The 19,473-nt window shown below is 41.9% G+C and overlaps 1 protein-coding gene across 1 annotated transcript in view; it reads right to left on the reverse strand.

Moving 5' to 3' along the window:
- Positions 1–6,193: 6,193 nt before the first annotated feature.
- Positions 6,194–19,473, reverse strand: part of FAM107B (family with sequence similarity 107 member B) — a 232,542-nt gene continuing 219,262 nt past the window's right edge. The window contains exons 3-5 of the mRNA XM_047065049.1: positions 18,390–18,573; positions 9,978–10,128; positions 6,194–8,996 (exon numbers count right to left, since the gene is read on the reverse strand). Coding sequence (XP_046921005.1) covers positions 8,880–8,996; positions 9,978–10,128; positions 18,390–18,573 — 452 coding nt within the window. The 3' untranslated portion in view covers positions 6,194–8,879. The remainder of the gene's footprint in view (positions 8,997–9,977; positions 10,129–18,389; positions 18,574–19,473) is intronic.

Genomic DNA, 19,473 nt, shown 5'->3' on the forward strand with positions numbered 1-19,473 from the left:
CAGAGAACATTTATGTGACCATCTACACAGCAATAAAACCATCTGACTTAGCGTATATATTTTCTTAATTTGCTCCTATGGTTCTTACCTTGTAGGTGTTGATGTGGCATTTTATTTAATGCTTGTTATTATTTATTACGTCTTATGCAATGCCTTATCTCTGAACAAGATTATAAACCCCTCAAGAGCTGGGATCACCTCCCAGCAAGATATTTCCTAAACATATTCGGTAAGTAATTTTAGTTGGTTGATCTGGCTGCTTATCTTTAGGAACCACTGAAATCATTAAGGAAGGAAAGGGGAATGTAAAGAAAGAGCACACACAGAAAACAACCATCTCTGGATAACAAAGGCACCAACTCATCACCCTGAAGCCAATTTATAGTAGCCAGAAAATCGTCTTTGCTCATTTAAGTTTACACAGTGAATATTCTCCGTGTTAAGGTCCTGGTGTGGCTCTTAGCTCCAGAGAGGCTCCCTATGAAGCCTGATTCTGGTTCCCGGTTCCTTGTGTAACGTTCTGGCCGCCTGGTTATGTGATGTTTTAATCATGCTTCTTCCCTCCTTGTTGGCACCTGCCTGACACAGGTGTAGTCATTCCCCTGGAATCTCTAGAATGAATACATAACCATCTACAAATGCCCAAGGAGGTACCCAGGGGAGTGCACCTCCAGTTTTGAAGGCGAAGTCGGAACAGCTGCCACCTGTGTTCTCTGCGGTGCCTTCCATCCTCAGCCCACCTCTAGCCCAGCTTCTACCAGGCCTCCATCAAAGGCCAAGAGCCACCATTCCTCAGTCCTTGGCTAGCTCCTCTTCCAAGCTTAAATCTTGAGCATTATTCAGGAGCAGAAAGAGACATGGAAGTATTCTTAGCAATATGATGGAGGCCCCATGTGGAGTCAAGGGAGGAGGTGAACAGAAGTTTCACCATCATCCAAGAGAGAATAGGGGCCAGGAAGGTCCTGTGCGCACAGGGCGCCTTAAAAGTTCATTAGTGAACTGCGTTTCCTCACGTTCCCAAGCACCTTGGCCTTGGCCAATAAAAATAACAGGAGGAAAAATGTAGTTAATCCTATAACCACAGTACCTTAAAACTCCAGTGGCAGGGCAAATATTTTAAAGGGCAAAGTTGTTTTCATGGTGAAGACTGCAGGTGGATCCCTTACAAGGAGCCACGGCTCAGGTCTCTGTTCCATCACTGGGGGTCGACATAGAGCTGAAACCTTCCTCATTGCCATTCTGGAGCCTACACTTCTCTTTCTTCCTTCACTGGACTCTTTTTCTCTTTGCCTCTACATCAATTATAGGCCTGTGTGCTTAAAATAATTGGATTCTTGACAGTTTCTTAAAACGGATTCACTTTTACTCTGCTATTTTGGAACACTGAAATCATTCTGTTGTAATCTCTCACCATACATACGCTCTCCATGCAAATAATCATGAAATGAATCGCATTTAAATTTTAAGAGATAATTTTGTATGAAGTAGACATATTTTTCAACTCTTTGCTTCTTATGCCCTTTTAAATACTAGCGATTCAAGAACACATTCTTATTGTATAAAAATTTTTGAATATAAAAATATACAGGTGAAACATGGATGCCCCCTTTTACTTCTGATTCCACTTGCCTTCTCTGTCCCATTGTTGACTTGATCGATAAACTTCCAGTCCCAGTTGTAAGCATTCATATATATATATATATATATATATATATATATATATATATATGCATATTGCTATATATACATATATATTAAACATATGTTAATATTTTCATGTAAATGAAATTATACTATGTGTTGTTCTACAGCTTGCTTTTTTTTATATAACAGGATAGCTTCAAAGTCTTATTTCCATATATGTACAACAATATAATAATAGTCCATAGGCACAAATAGGGAGTATTATACTTAATCTAGTAAGCTACAACTATATAGTTGGGTTGTTTTCCTGAGAATTGCTGCAGATGGCCAACCACCCCTGTGCACATGAATGTTCCTGAAGGCCAAATTCCTAGAAATGTAATTGTGTGTCACAGGATATGTGTGTTTTTAAAAGCTTTATTGATGGATTACTCACATACCCTAAAAGTTTGGGGTGGGTATTAGAATATTTATGTTAATATGATTATTAGTATATTTAAAGAGTTACGCAACCATCACAATTTTATTTTAAATCATTTCCTTCACCCCCAAAAAGAAACCTTATGCCCATTTGCAGCCCCATTCCCATCATGCCCATCCCCCGCCCTAGGCAACCACTACAGCACTTCCTGTATCTACTCTGGACATGGCATATACATGTAACCACACACTGTGTGGTCCTTGGTGTTTGCCTTTTTTCACTTAGCTTGCTTTTTCTTTAGGTTTATCCATGTGGTACTTTATCCATGTATCAATACTTCATTCCTTTTCATTGCTCAATAATATCCCACCATTGGGATATACCAATTTGCCTATCCACTCACCAGCTGATAGACATTTTGGACGTTTCCACTTTTTAGCCACTATGAATCATGTTGCCGTGAACATCTGTGTGCAAGACTTTGTACCCACAGATGTATGTTTTTGTTTCTCTGGCGGTATACTTAGGAGAACTGTGGAGTCATGATAGATCTATGTTTGACATTCTATGAAACTCCTGGACTTTTCCAAAGTGGCTGCACCATGTTATATTCTCACCAGTATCCTAGTCAACACCTGTCTTTTTGATTATCTTCTAGAGAATGTGAAGACATGTGTGTTTTAAAGCTGGTTTTACCAATTTGCACTCCCACCAAAGGTGTCTATATAACAGTAACTATTTCTCCACATCCCCAATGAGAGTATTTTGTTTTAAGAATATATATTTTCATAAAGCATGGGCATGTGCTTATTTCTAGCTATGCATACAGTAAAGAATAAATATAGGAAATCTGAAAGATTAAGAAACTAGAAAAAGCAGTACAAGAAGTTAAGACTGATCATCATCAATGGTCATATGTCACATATAATAACCAAGAAGAAAAGGAGTCACTGATCAGAGAGTCACAAACTTACATGGATATAACAGTATGCCCAAGATAACAGTCAGATGTCTCAAAGAATTCACCACAGACTTGATGATTCTTTATAGACAAAATCTCAACATGATCCTACTAATTAACCTCAATATATCCCATGGATCCTACATGATATTGATAAGGCATATCTGAATTTCAATAATGTTAATGGACAAGATCAATGTCTCATACAAGCAGGATGAATTAGGCAATGCTGGCCATGCAAAATTAAAGAATACTTCGTTTCTTGTGGGACACCTGGGTGGCTCAGTCGGTTACGCATCCGACTCTTGATTTCGGCTCAGGTCATGGTCTCATGGTTGTGGGATGGAGCTCCACGTTGGGCTCTATGATGGGTGTGAAGCCGGCTTGCTATGCTCTCTCTCCCCCTCTGTCCCTCTCCCCTACTTGTGCAATCAATCAATCCATCAATAAACAAACTTCGTTTCTGGGAAAGACATCAAGTTCCAAAAAATTAAAGTAACATACATGGTAAGACATTTAAAAATCCCATGACAAAGGAAGTAAGAATTATAAAAAGACTTAACGCAAGGCCTGGGGCTCGTGGTTTAGTTGGCTTGGACTATGCAGCCAGGCTCCATGTCCTTAGATGGCGCTCTCAGTCAGTCTGAGGAATTCCTGTTCTCCTAGGCTGTGTGTAAGATTATTAAAAGCCCAGGAAATATAGTGAGATAGGACTGAATTCCCTAGGAGGATATGAAAACAAATACAGCCCTAATAGTAGGAAAGTATTTCCAAAGTAAATAGTTTTCGACATAAAGCTCACAAATTGGTTTGTGAAATATGGGAGTTATTTTTAATAATGTGTTAATCACTGTACTCAAGTGTGATGGTCAATTTTGCGTGTCAACTCGACTGGGCCACAGGGCACCCAGAATGAACATTATTTCTGGGTTTGTCCATGAGAGTGTTTCCAGAAGAGAGTGGCATTTGGGTCAGTGGGCTCAGCAGGCTGCCCTCCCCAGGGCGGGGGACCTCGTCCAATCCGCTGAGGGCACTGAGGTCCTGGCAGAACAGAAGAAAAGGGGAAGGGAGGTTTCACTCCCTTTCTCTCTCTGCCTGACTTCTGAGCTGGGACATCAGTCTTCTGCTCTCAGACTAGGAGTCACATCATCCATCGGCTCCCCCTGGTCATCAGGCCTTCAAAACCCAACTTTCTCACACCACTGGCTCTCCTGGGTCTCCAGGTTGCAGACAGCAGACGGGGGAACTTCTCAGCTTCCACAACTGCGTGAGCTAATTCCTCATAAGTCTGTCTGCCTGTCTGCCAATCAGTCAACCAATCAGATCTTCCACTAAATCTTTGGTATTTCCTCTTGGCTCTGTTTCTCCAAAAACCCTTGATACATCAAGCATGGTTCACATCCTGTTTCAAGAGCTTGAAGGTTTCAAAATAATTAGGCATACTAAACCTGTAATCACACTTTAAGAGGTTTTAGACAATTTAATTAGTTTATATTTACAATACATGCTTAAATGTCCAATGGGGCACCTGGGTGGCCCAAGCCCCAATCACTCGGGTGATCAAGCCCCGAGTCAGGCTCTGCACTGACAGCATGGAGCCTGCTTGGCGTTCTCTCTCTCTCTCCCCTTCTCTGCCCCTCCCAAAATAATGCTCTCTCTTAAAATAAATAAACAAATGAAAAGTTAAAAAAAAAAAATCGAGTCACAAAGCCACTAAGCAGGGCCAGAGTGGGGATGGTGGCTGAGCGAAGGCAGGAGGTGGGTGACATATGAGGGGGGGGCTATGAAAATAAGTAGGTACATGGAGAAGGCTTTCACTGCTAGAGAAAGAAGCAACAAGTATGGAAATGGAAAAGCCAGCATGTACTACTGGGTTACATTTGAGACTATCAATGTGAACTCGTAATTTTTGATCACCATAGATGTAAAAATAAAATCAATACAAATGTGTAAATACACATTCATACTGACACACACAAATGTTCCCTAACCCTTAGGGGCCTGGGAACAACACCACTCAGCAGCAATCAACATCGTCTCGATAAATAACCAAGCGTCCTTTTTCCCAGACTCTGGTTGACAATTACCATCTTGCTAGGAGACCTAGGAACAAGTAGGAAGACATTCAAAACATCTCAACTGATAATCAGACTGCATCTTCTCAAGAGGAGAAACAAAAAAAAGTAAGAAACTGTAAATGTGAGGCTACCTCAGAAAGATGTTATTTACCCAAGACCTTAGAGAGAAAACACTTCATTTCTCCTTATACCAGTAAATGTAAGCCTGGTAGTTGTATTCCAATACTTTTTAGCTGCAATTAGCATTTTAAACGTTCTCAAACACTTTAATTGCCCTCTGCTTTTTTCACATCTATTACTATTTACTCGAAGAAACAAGCAAGCGTAGAGTGGTTCGATGAAATGGAGTTAATGGCCTCAAAACTGCCCCCTTGGGAAACTGCCTGGTTATTCCAAGAATGCAGCTGTAGCTCGAGTCGTGTTCGTAACCCATCTTCTGCACTGCCCTTTAGAACTCATGGTTTACCCCTGGATGTAGAAAATCTTCACTGCCCTGAGTACATTTCATTTTCAAAATAGAGTCTAATACAGCTGGGTAATCAAACTGAGTAATAACTCGGGGCTGGAAAGAAAAAAAGGCACAGAGAGACTGGAATCTCCAAACTATTTTAACTAATAGTGCAGTATAATCAAGCGTACAGTTTCCCAAAGTCACTTTTGGAGGATAACATTAACCTAGTTAAATAAGCGGAATAATTTCATGGTCACACCTCAGATATGTTATATGTACTAGCTCACGGCATTAAAAAATGGCCCTTGCCAAAATACACCTCCCACTGTTCTACCAGGCTACTTAGAATTCAGAATACTTTGACCTGACGGACAGCGAGCTGCTGCTAAAATACCACATATTTTATACAAAAAGTAGCATGATCCCTTACCATGAATTTGTTTGACACAATGAATTGTCAGCCTGACTGAAGCAAGACAGAGGACATAACTGATGGGGGCGGCGGGGGGGGGGGGGGTGGTGTCAAAGAGGACAGTCACCAAAGGAAGACCCTAAAACCACCTTCTACTGAAGGTGAACACAGCAACCCCCCTTCGGTTCCAGATATCCACCTCCAACAGATCAGACAAACACAGCTGCGTGGTCCAAGCGCGTGGTGATTTTTATTAAGAATAACTTTGGTTCTAAGAATTCCACCCTCAGTTCTGTAATACTTTCCATTAAAAACAATTATACAAGAGCAAATACAAAAAATATTAAATTATGAAAACAAATCCATTAAGGCTCCCTTTATATATATTATATACACTCAAACAAGTCAAGATTTTTCAGAGTAGAAGAATAAAGTCAACTGTTGCAGCTTAGAAAGCAACACTACTTTACTACCAGGAGACTATAAAACACTGAACTATTTTAAGAAAACCACAGAGTGGAAAAATGGAGCCATTTCTGTCAAAAAGTGGCTCAAAGCACAAAACTGCCCGGATGTTCAGGAGTCCTAGGGGTTTGGACCGCACAGTATTAACGTGTGGAGGGGAGACTGGCACCCTTTTAAACTCAGGCTTGTGAGCTGAGCTGAGCTGAGCTGACGGCTTCAGGGAGCTTCTCGACCTGTATATCCCACTGTTTGGTCATAAGACATCACCTCACGCTATTTACAAGTCTTCTGGCCAGACCTTGTACTACTCGCTACACGTAACTGTGCAGACTGGTGAGTGAGACTGGGAGGGAGATGCTTTTGTCCTTTTTCTTCCCAGTGAAGAACAAATTCTAGGTAAGTTCTAGGAACAGAATCGGTCCTTCTGAAGGAGTCTGTCGGGGACCCTTGAGAATTCTATCGAGTGGCAGAATTACTTCAGAGACGCAGGACTTAAGATCCAACATCCAGTTAGGTGAAAGGCTATGAGCTAGTCCTGAATCTTCATCCTGCAAATCTCATCATTAGTCCATATACACAAAGACAGCACTCCAGTCAGTGTGCAATCAGAAATGTACCTTCAAGAGGATCACGTGACATACCTTCTTCTCTCAAAAAGGAGGATGGAAAAAAAAAAGTTACCATTCCATCCTTCAAAAGTAGACTATGACAGAGCAACATTTTAACTTCAGCATCTCATGTTTCATTCAAATAATACCCACTGGTGAGAAATCACCCACTGCGGGTGTGGTCGACATGTCCTCTAACTGGCAGTATGTGCTGTCTCTGTGTTTACCTTCATCTTGTTCACATGAGGACTGAGTATGAGCCTGTCAACTATGAAAACTAAAGCATTCCCATAGAAAGCTAATTTCTACTATGCTTATTAGGATTAAAAGCTCGGGATCCAGTTTTCTATGAGCCTTTAAAGGAGAGGACTCTGCAATGTAGAAATCACTGGCTGAATCGTCTGGATGGAGAACATACTGAATCCACATGAATTCTTCCAGATCACCCCCAGTAAAATGTACCAGCGGTAATAAAGCGTACTTTGCGTAAGGATTTCGCTGTTGTCCGCCTGGGACTCACTTACGATAGCAAGCTAGCTGGTGTGCGGAAGCTGGGCGGCCTCTCCCTTCACCTCAGCGTTTCCTGAGGTGCATGCAGTGGTCATCACCGCTGACAGAGCGGCGAAAGAGTCTTTCTTCACCGGGAAAAAAAAAAAAAAACAAAAACAAGGCAAAGCAGTATGTGATCCTTGATCCGAAATTTCCCAAACTGGGAATTCTAATGATATCCAAAATGTACAGATGCTATCAACCTTCCACCTAGGCCTTCTGGAGACCGATCTACGTTTGTTTCACATTAGAATACCCAGACAAGTCCTCCTTGCCTGGCTCCCGATGGGAGCTTCCCCCACACTGTTCTCAAAGATTTGGACCCTCTACGTTTGACACTGAAGTTGGGTTATATGGAACTAGTTATTATACTCCAAAGGAGCGGAAGGATTGTTTCATATAAAGGGACTAGGCTCGGCAAGAAATTCAAACACAAAACAAAATAAGATCCTAATAGTTATCAAAGCAAGAACTGGATTTATACAATGTGCCTTCTCTGAACTGGACTGTCACTATGGAGCATTCTAGTATCAGAGAACCAAAAGCAATTAAAATAAGATCAAGATGGACCTTTATGTGTTTTTTGTTTCCTTATGTTTTACGTGTAACTTGTTTGCATATTTTTAGGTATTTTTGTTTCCATGTTTTTAAACCTTCTCACCCTATTTCTGAATCTTAATGCCAACAAAGGTAACAGCTGTGCTCAACATTAACATCAACATTCTCAGGTGTCAACCTAACACGGGTGACAGTAGGACTACACAAGACAATTCTGGATTCTCAACAGAGAATTTACAAACATAAGATGTAACAGATCAATGCCTTTCTATGTGATCTAAATTATCTAGCAGATACCTAAAGGAAAAAACAAATCACGTGTTTTTTGTTTTTTGTTTTAGATTTTAGAAGGAGAAAGGCTCTCTGCCCCACTAAACTTGGACTGAAAGAAAAACCAAGTAGTGCAATTCTGAAGAATTTATTCCAGTGTCCTCTTTCTTTTTTGCTGTTGTGGTTTTGTTTTTGTTTTTTTAAGTCTTTGAACACAGGTTCACTTATCCCAACTTAAGTGCTGGTCAACGTCCTTCATTTGGCGAATAGAAATCAACTGTCACAGGTCATTTATCCACCCAGATTGTAGGAAAACCAAAACCAAATCCTTTTTAAAGTAACAATTCTCTGCTGGCTGGGGTTCTCTCCAGGGGCTTCTGCCCTGAGCTTAAGTGCTGCGGAGACACCTGCACACGGCCTCCCCGTGTGGTGTGCTGGGCGCGCGGTCTCTGTGGCCCAGGCCTACGACTCCTGCGCTTGGGCCACTTCTTGGCCTGTTCTCCTGAGATTGCCTTTAACCTTCACAAACTCTGGGGTGTTTTCTTGTTCTTCTTGCAATTTCTGCTTCTCAAGTTCATGCTAAATGAAATTCAGAAACAGGAAAATTATTTATAAAATGAGAGGCTTTTCGAAACACTCCTCCTCTTTCCAAAGTCCCTAACACCTTCATTTCCCAGTGGAGGAAATTCTCTCCCAGTCTCCACCTTAGGTGTATGTATGTACGGACATGTGCAGGCCCTGGGGTCGTCCTGCGAGGGAGCAGCAGCCCCCCCGGGTTGTACTACCAGCAAAACCAAAACCAAAAACCCAAAAATCAAGGCTACGGAAACAGGATCCCGAGACCAATGTGCAGTTGGTTGGTGAGGCTGAATCTCACTCAATTGCTTGAGCTCCCCAGTGCTCTGCTGTGAGTTCAGTGATATTCCCCAGTTTGGGCTTTGCCTCCTGAATCCTTGTCTTTACCTCATTTGAATGTATTTTATGTAGCCCATTAGCTGACATTCTATCTCATAGTTTCCTTTTGTGAAATCAGCATTTACATCTGACATGTCTGGTAAATTTTGCTTGTTCCAACATTCTTACTTCTCAGGACAGAAGAGATAACTTTTGAGAGGAGTCAACCAGAGAAAGTCAAATACTGCATGATCTCCCTTATTTGTGCAATCTAGAGAAACCAAAACTGTAAACGCAGAGAGTAAAATGGCGGCTAGCAGGGGCTGGGGAAACGGGAGAGATGTTGGTTAAGGGTATGAACTTGCAACCAGTAGAGAAGTAATACACAGCACAGCACAGTAATTACAGCCACCAAAACTACACTATGAACATAAACAAACAAAACTACACTATGAACAGAAATATGCTAAGTGACTAGACCTTTAGTTCCCAACGCTGAAGAAATGATAATTACGTGATGTGACAGGCGCTAGCTAACGGTTCAGTGTCAAACACACCGCAATATAAATGCACCAAGTCAGCACGCAGTACACCTTAAACTCACATGATACTGAATGTCAGATGGATCTGAATAAAGGAAAAAGACAACTTTCATCTCACTCTCACCTGCTCCAGCTTCTGCTGCCGTTTTAATAGTTCTATTTCCAAGTCAGATTTCTTCTTTTGTGCTTCTTCTTCTTTCTGCTTTATTACTTGATCTCGTTTTCTCTTTTCCATCACCTTTTGCAGTTCTGGCTTATTCTGAGGGGCAAGACCCCTGCATAAATAAGTAAATAAATAACAAAATTAGAAAGTCTTAATCTTAAAAACAAAAACCAAAGGAAGTTTTAATCTAATGGGCACATCCTTCATCAACAGAAATTTATGGCGTCAGCCACAGAAAAGGGGTCTACTGAATTGGCAGCATCACTATGATGCGTACTAGCCGCTAGTCAGCACGGGTCGTGTCAGAAATTCACGAGCATGGAAGAAAGACAAGAACAACTTCCAAGAGTACGCAAAATGCATTCATTCAATAAAAATGGACTGAGCACCTACTGTGTGCCAGATACTAGGCTATGTAAAGGGTAGTGAGGATGGTTTGGAGGGGGGAAGGTCGGAATAGCGGGCTCATTCAATGGGTATTATGATCGCTTATGATGCTGATGGAGACGGAGAAGATGGAGACGAAGATGGTGGAGAAGACAGTGATGGAGAAGATGGAGATGACAGAGAAGAGGAGGACAGGGATGACACAAGATGAGGAAGGTGGAGATGGAGAAAACAGAGATGGAGATGATTGGGATGGAGATGACAGAGGAGAACAGAGATGATGGAGATAGATAGAGATGGTGAGGATGGAGATACCCAGAATATGAGGTGCCTCCACCTGAAGTTGTAGGGAAACCTTCCCAAGATGGAGCCCCCGATCCCACATACTAACTATAGCCTTGAATCGAGTGCCTGCGTGGCTCAGTTGGTTACGCATCCGACCCTTGGTTTCACCTCAGGTCACGATCTCATGGTTTGTGAGATTGAGCCCTCCGTCGGGCTCTGTGCTGACAGCACGGAGTCTGCTTGGGATTCTCTCTCCCTCTCTCTCTCAAAGTAAATAATACACACACACACACACACACACACACACACACACACACACACACATATTGCCTAGAGTTAGGCTAGCACAGAAATGTAAACAGCAAAATGGCCCTGGACCCCTCTTCCAAAATTCTCAAATCTGTCGTAGGGCTCTTGTATACCAGCAGGCACGTCTAAGATTTCATCACTGCTGGGGGGGGCAGAGAATTCTGATCCCTTGACTCCTAGTGCTCCATACAGTGGAACTGCTTCAGATGTGTAGTTTACTACTGATGATGCACGGAAATCAGGCTTCAGGGAAATTTTACTTTTCTAAGAGATAAATCAGGCTGCCTTCTTTGCAGATGGGGAGAAACAAAAGCAAAACTTAGACCATTTCCTAGCAACCCTGCACCCAAAATGTTTGGGGTAAGTCAAGGACATTTCCTTAGGTGGAACTTCTATGTTTAACTGTCAGCTAGGACATTGCTGGTTTCTATTTTTCTACCATTTCCTTAAGATTTCTTCAGTCCAGGCTTTCCACGGTGGTGGCTCAGTCAGCCTATCTCCTTCTGTCTTCCTTCTCTCTTTAGCAAGTCTCCACTAGCTCTCAAGTAATCTCAACTTGATACTAACATTTACTAAGAGCATTTAAAATAAAAATGAAACAAACCACAGAACAGGAAGAACATCATCAATTTCAGGCAGCATAGGGTGGAAGTGATGGTGGGCGTATTCACTCTCACGCACCCACACACATGCACACTTGACCTGTCAGTGATCCAGGCTTTTCTGGGCAGCAGGAAGGGCCCTACTGAATCAACTCAGGACTGAGATGGGCCCATGCACCTTCCCACGCACCTTCTGGTCCTGCTGATGGTGACTGCTAGTCTGTAATTCAGGAATGTCTACCTTGGTGGTGGTTCTCTAAACTACTTCAATCAACCAATGTGTCTCAGCATCTGGGAGTCATCTGAGTAACTGTTAAATCAAATAACAATTTCCCAAGTGTGGGCTCTGGCTGCAAGAAACTCGTCAACACACTCCTCTCAATGTCTTTCAAGTTCACACTATTTCATCTGTAAACAAATCCTCAATTTCACACTTCTTCATTTATCTAACTATAATTTTTTAAGATTCTGGCATCTCCCCTATCTCCATTTTTTTAATCATAAATGTTTCAAAGTTGTTTACAGAGTAAAGATCAGTATATGCCATCACTACAGATAAAGGATGCATAGTCAAAATAACATGTATCCTCACTTTCCCAATCTTCATTAGCAGAACTTTTAGTAAAAAAGTAGAATGAAAAACATTAAATTCAGCCAAAAAAAAAAAAAAAAAGAAGAAACAAAGGAAAGGAGATGAGTTACTTCTGTGATTTAATTAGTGTGTTTTGCAGTTACTAAGATCTTATGATGGGGGCACCTGGGTGGCTCAGTCGGTTGAGCGTCCGACTGTTGGTTTCAGCGCAGGTCATGGTCTCACGGTTTCGTGGATTTGAGCCCCTCATCAGTCTCCTTGCTGACAGTGCGGAGCCTGCTTGGGGTTCTCTCTCTCCCTCTCTCTCTCTGCCCCTACCCGACTCACGCTATTTCTGTCTCTCTCAAAATAAATAAATTTAAAAAGAAAGATTAAAAAAAAAAAAGATCTTATGGTGTCGACAGAAGTATCGAGGAACTATTCTGGAAGTTAAACATGAAGTGTAATAAAAACTACTTATGGTACTTGGCTCACAATAAATGTAAGTGGCACCTGAGCATAAGAAAATATGTTTGTAAATAATGTGAGTAAAGACCCACTCAGTTCCATGACTATTAAAAAGCTTCAGTAGGATACCACAGACAGAATTAAGGGACTTAAATTTTAGGATTAAGAATTTAGCTATCTACATAATTTAAATTTCAAAAATTTTCCTTTCCCTTTATTTCACTGGCAAAATTAACCTCAATGGTTATTAAATTCTTCTGGATTATGCAAAGGATGCTCAACAACTTTGATGTATGAACACTAAGCTGGCATTCTGCTGCAGCCTATGAATGGGTTTAACTAACATCCAGTATTCATTTTCTAGTCAAAGACTTTACACAATGGAGACAGTAAGATAAAATATTTAGCCACAGAAAGCTCAGGGAAATGGTGCTTATCTGATAAATGTTCTGCACTTACAGCAGTCAAAAAGTCATGCAAATTTAGTTAATATTTTATCACAGAAGATCACTTCACTTTCTGTGCTGAATGGAAAGTCAAGCACTGCCCATATGATTCTGAGTTGAAAACTGGATCAGCCTGTAGAGAGTGCCCAGAGACAAAAACAAGCCACTCCAAATCTCATGGACTATAGTGTCATTCTTTGCATGCTAACAGCTGATTTCTCTTTAATCACTTCTGACAGATACAATTAACAAGCACTTTCAATTCCTCTATGATTGACAGGTGCTTAAGTCCTGATGGCTTTGAACCACTCGACACCAACAGTTATTTCTGGGTCTAGTTCCTGTGACTATAATGTGACAGAGGGCACCCAAGATAGTTTTTTAAATTCGTAAGTGCTCTTTGCAAAAACAAAACAAACAAAAAAAAGGTAGGTAACATATACACCCATATATGTAAAAGTAAAAGCACACCTAAACCCCCTGTTAAGCAAATCTTGGGAGCACCACATACACTGTATTCTATGTGGTTAGAATTGTACAGAGTAGAGTCCTTGCCCCACGGACCATTTCCCATTCTTACACCCACAGATAACTAAGACTTTGGGCTGTCCTCTTCCATACTTTCTATGGCCTCCTCCTCATTCTTCTGAACATCTGCCTAAGATGTCATGGTACAGAAGTGCCATCATTTTCCCACTCCCCTGACAAACATTTAGGTTGTTTTTAATCGCTCCCTATTAAAAGCAATGCAGCAATGAACTTCCTTACACATGTATACCTGCCCTTTTATAGAACTATTTCTGTTGGCTAGATGCAAAAAAGTACAACTGCTGGCTGACCAGCACATTTTACGTTTCAGTGGATATTTCCAAACTGCCCTCCAAGAGAGGCTCCAACAATTTATCTTTCTACCACTAGCGATGAAATGTACAGACAACTTTTGAAGGTACATTTCACATTTCACATAAACCACTGAATACATCAAGGGGCAGACTGGAAAGGTCTATATTCATTCACTCCACCCCCACCCCAGACACATAAAACCCATAAAGGTGAAATTCCCTCTCTCCTCACCTGGGAGAGCATGGAGCCAGAGGCGAGGGCTGGCTCAAACCCTAACGGAACAGCTCCCCTCCCCACCCAGCCAAATATCTCCTGGCCTAATTTTTTTCTTAGGGTGGAAGGGGAGGGGTGCATTTGGATTTCAAGTCCTTGATCTTTAAATCTTGGAATCTTCTGGTTTGACCTGTCTTTATCTACATTTTTGGCTTGAGTCATTTCTACCTGCATGGATTCTAAACGCAAATACTTCTAACTCAACTTCCCATATTTTTTGCCACGTGGTACAGCAACAAGTATCTACTGAGGAACTATCTGTCCAGCAAAGCATATAAAATGAACAACTAAAATCACAGGAAACGAAATTGCTGACTGGAAGGTACAAGCCAAAGGACCAATTTTAGAGATGTGTTTAGGTGATTGGATATTCTATATCTGTGGCCAAAAGTACTTTGTAGAGAAGATAGAATCTCTCTAAGTTATGTAAGAAATATCCCTATATTTTTAAGACCTCTCACTTTTTTTTTTTTTACATTTTTATGTTTGAGAGAGAGAGCCTGAGTGGGGGGGGGGGGGCAAAGAGAGGCAAGCAGGGATGGGGGGACAGAGGATCTGAAGCGGGCTCTGCGCTTCAATCCCTACATTTTACAGCATCAAGACTGCTGTGGGGCTCAAACTCACGAACCGTGAGATCATGACCTGACTGAAGTCAGATGCTCAATCGACTGAGCCACCCAGGTGTCCCGAACACTCATCTTTCAACTACAAAAAGTAATTTCTCTTGAAATCTGCCAACTACAAAAAATAATGCCTCTTGAAATCTGCCCTTTGAGCCACTGGGAACACCTACAGAACCTGAGAAGCTGACCAAAGGTCTTCATAATCAGACTTAATGGCAGACTGTAACCAGATCAAAATTTAAAAACTCTTAATCTGATGATCTAGGTCCAAAAGACGGTAAGTAGAGGAGAATTATATCCTTGACAGGGTGTAGGTTTCAGAGTATTTACGAGTATCTACAAGTATTTGTTTTCCTAAACAGTGAATCTGCTTTTATCTTATGATCTCTAAAATGTAACCTGAAAAACTCTGTGAAACAAATGCTCCCGGGTTTTGAGCCAAATTTATGCCTAAGTAGAGCAAAGGTACAGGGCTCCATGGAATGCTTGCTTTGCGTTGATCTCATTTCTGTCTCCCTTTCTTTTCTCCACTTTTTTTTCTGAGTGATACTATTACTCTATTTGGTTTATCTGTATGAATTGCTTTCTATTCTATGTTTATTCTCTGGGTTTTCTTGTATTTATATGTCAAATTAGGGTAACCCCAAGATAACACACACTGGGTTACTGGAAAGATCACTGGTTAAGATAAAATATGGGAAGGTCCTTTACAAATTGTAGAAAAGGAAGCAGACTTTCATTATGATTCAAGCCAAAAACCAAGTACAATTATCCTTTAACCAAATATATATATTATCCGTCTGAAACTTCCTATCATTTGGCACAAAAATTTCTTGATTTTCTAAATTTAGAAATTTTATTTCTAAATAAAAACCCCAGAGTCTCTAGTAAGTATATATGATAGAAGATGAATCAGAGAAGAAACTGCTTGAGACATTTTCACTCCACAAACCAACTGTATTTCTAATGTGAGGACCCCACCAAACTAAGATCTTATCTTCAAAAACCTGAAAACATAGGATGAGATACATGCATTGGATTTTGAAACCCACCTTCCTGCCTTTTCGGTTTCTTTTCCCCCCTCTTGATATACTTCAAAAGCCAGGCCACAGCCCTTCAGAGAAAAGGGGGAAGAAGCAATGGGAATTTTCAGAAGATGCTACATGGGAGGTGGAACATGGATGGGACTAACTGAACATTTATTTTTTAAATTTATTTATTTTTAATGTTTATTTTTGAGAGAGAGAGAGAGAGAGAGAGAGAGAGAGAGAGAGAGAGAGAGAGGAGGAGAGAGGGAGAGAGACACAGAATCCAAAGCAGGTTCCAGGCTCTGAGCTGTCAGCACAGGGCTCAACTCAGGGCTGAAACTCATGAACCACGAGCTAGATCATGACCTGAACCGAAATCGGACGTTCACCCAACTGAGCCACCCAGGCGCCCCGAATTGAGCATTTGTTATATCCCAGTCATTTTAACAGGTATTCACACATGTTATTATTTAAATTTTTTTTTAAGTAGGCTCCATGCCAAGCATGGAGCCCATCGTGGGGCTTCAACTCACGATCCTAAGATCAAGACCTGAGCTAAGATCAAGAGTCGGACATTCAACCGAGTCACCCAGGCGCCCCTATTTATTTTGTTTTTATTAAATGTTTTTATTTATTTTTGAGAGAGAGAGAGAGAGAGAGAGAGAGAGAGAGAGCGAGCGAGCATGATCAGTGGAAGGGCAGAGAGAAAGAGAGACACAGGATCCAAAGCAGGCTCCAGGCTCTGAGCTGTGAGCACAGAGCTGGACACAGGGCTCAAACTCACAAACCATGAGATCAAGACCTGAGCTGAAGTGGGACACTCAACCAACTGAGCCGCCCAGGTGCCCCATCCCCTATTTATTTTTTGTAAGAAGGATATTTTTATCCCCCATTTCATAGATGAAGAAACGTGTATCAGGAAGGGGGACCTTGTCCAAGGTCATAAAGGTAGGTCAAGTTAAACGGCAAACCAGGATTTAGATGATTTCCCTCTAACCTCAGAGCAACATCCTCTCTACACCATGGTACTTGAGGGAACACCAGCATTCTCCCAAATTACTTGAGCTGGGCCTGGCTAAAGAGTCAGCTGTGTAAACAAGGAAAAGAAATCATGGGCCAGAGAAAGTCAGACAGAAGGAAGGTCTATTTTCACAGAAAATGACTATTCTAGAAAATTTGGAACCAGATTCGATTGTACAAACCTATACGTTTTAGATATAACCCAGGGTACTAAGTACATTTTTGTGGAGTAATTTGTAGGCTATAATTCAGAGAACAAGTCTGCCAATTTTGGTTTTACCTTTGCCTCTCTTCTGACTTGGAGCCTTTTCATAGATACAACAGAAGAACAAAACCAAACCAAATAAAACAAAAACAGCTTGGGCCAGAATGTCTCTTACTAGAGATCAACCAAGTCCCCTCCTCCCACTTTACAGATAAGGCAACTGAGGACCAAGAGGTAAAAGATGATCAGAAAACCACTCAGTGGCAACGGCTACTCTTTTGGAGTACATCAAACTTTCGATCTTTGTACCAAAATGCAGGCATCATTTCCCAGGTAAGACTGCCTTCAAACTCTGTGGTCTATTTAGGAACGTACAGTTCTGCTTTGCTTTGGGCATGATATCAATTCTATATGTTTTTTCTTTTATGTGACAATGATGGTTAGAAGCTAAGCACTTATTCAAAAAGGATCAAACGTGCATTCAGTTTAATCACCATGAATCTAACAGCATACTGGGGCACGTGAATAATGCGTGGCAGGGGTGCACTAGGGAAGGAGAACTGCCGCCAACATCTCTTCACATTTTTTTATTTTTATTTTTAAATTAGGCCTTCCTGCTAAAATATGACCCGGCTGCTTAACTTGGTCTGTATATCCTTCAGTTCAATGGGTACCTACTAAGGCTGAGTAAAGAGTGGGGCAATGAATGACCCATAAGGTCCCACAGTTAAGATCAAAAGTTTCATTCTGAAGATCCAAGAAGTGCTCCAAAGGAAGCTTAAAGGCTCTTAAATAAAGTAAGTAATTCTGTGTCCTAATAAATAAAAATAATTTTGTATCCTTGGCTCTCCCAGTCAACCTGCCCTGCCCAGAATCACTTAAAAAGCAGACTATACCAACCCAACATCCAAATTTTTTATAGCACACATGGAGCAAACTGTCTACAAAGAAGATAAAAGGTAAATGTTTTCTCTCTTCCAAAAAAATAATAAATGCCCCAAATGTAAGGGGCAAATTCAGAATTTTTACAAATCTAACAAATAAGGTATTCCTCTTCAACTTAGGATACTCTTTTATCCTTAATCGATCCCCTCACATCCAAATTCTAAAGCACGTGTCTATTTTCAAAGAGGACACAGTTCTGCAGAATGCAGAGTCACTCCAGCAGATGATGGGACTTTATGGGGGGGAGGGGGTGCCCTGGCTCAAGGACACCAGAAGGAACAAGGCAGCCTTAAAAACCATCAGGAAAGGTAAACATCTCTGAAGCTGAAGTCCCCAAAAGGAAAATTCTGCTCAAGAGACCACCGTACCTTTTTTGATTCATGAGAAGTTCCCTGTGAAGATCCTGATGGTTGCGGGATGTTTTGACAGGATTGACTAGTTTCTGAGGCCTAATTAGCTCCGGATTGTCATCTTCCACGTAGTCTGGCTCAGCCATGATGTTTCTCGGAATGAGATAGGCGTCCTTGAGGTCACTGTCCTCAGACGGGCCGTCTGAAAGAGAAAGGTGACACGGTCTCTGGTCGTTCCTGCTGAGGCGTGCCATCCCCCAGGGCCCACTTCACTGCTTCACTGAAAACTCCTCTGAAGCTTCGAGAAAGCAGGAGGAGAGAAAAAGAGACACAACAATGGCCGTGGTTTTCCGGGTGACTAAAGCAAAGGGGACCCACGATCTGACTCTGGTCACTACTGCTCACACTTTAAGTTTCAGGTCACACAGGATGCTTCCTGCCAATATGTCAAAAGACCAACTTAACCCCATAACAAGCACCTGGACACCTGACCGGGATCCTTCATTGCTTCTTTCAGCCCCCTCCCCCCACCCCCGCAATGAATGTGCACCAGTAATGGGCAGACCACTTCTAGAGCACAGAGCACTGCTTCTGATGTTGCCACTGGCAGGGGTCTCCTCTCCCCTTACATGAGCACCCAGCTCACATTGTCCTCCGCTCCCTCCTCAAACGTCACCTTCTCAGTGAGGTCTGACCTCTCCCTACCCTACTTAAACCCAACCCGGCCACCAGTTCTTCCCTGCTGTCAGTCCTGTGAGTTGGCTTCTTGGTTACTGGCTCTCGAAAGCAAATGCTCCCGAGGGCGAGAATTTTGTCTTACCCACCCCCTCTCCAGCTGCCCTACAACAGTGCCAGGAAAAAAGGAAGTGACAGGAAGGGAAGAAAGAAGGGAAGACAAAGGGAGAATACTTCGCAGCAAGAACGCGTCTGTATAGGTTTTTGGCAGGGAGGGCAGGCAGTCACTGGAGCACAGCACAACAACTCCATGGAATGCCTGGGCAGAGTCCCACAGCCTTTCTGGGCTCAGACTCCTGATCAGTAAAGCAAAAGGAACAGAGGACAATCCCTAGGGTCCCTTCCCCCCCCCCCCCACCGCCCCCAC

The sequence above is a fragment of the Lynx rufus genome, unplaced genomic scaffold, assembly GCF_022079265.1.
Source record: "Lynx rufus isolate CCGP_SWC_20201006 ecotype Redwood Valley unplaced genomic scaffold, mLynRuf1.p SCAF_7, whole genome shotgun sequence".
In the NCBI taxonomy this organism is placed as follows: Eukaryota; Metazoa; Chordata; class Mammalia; order Carnivora; family Felidae; genus Lynx; species Lynx rufus.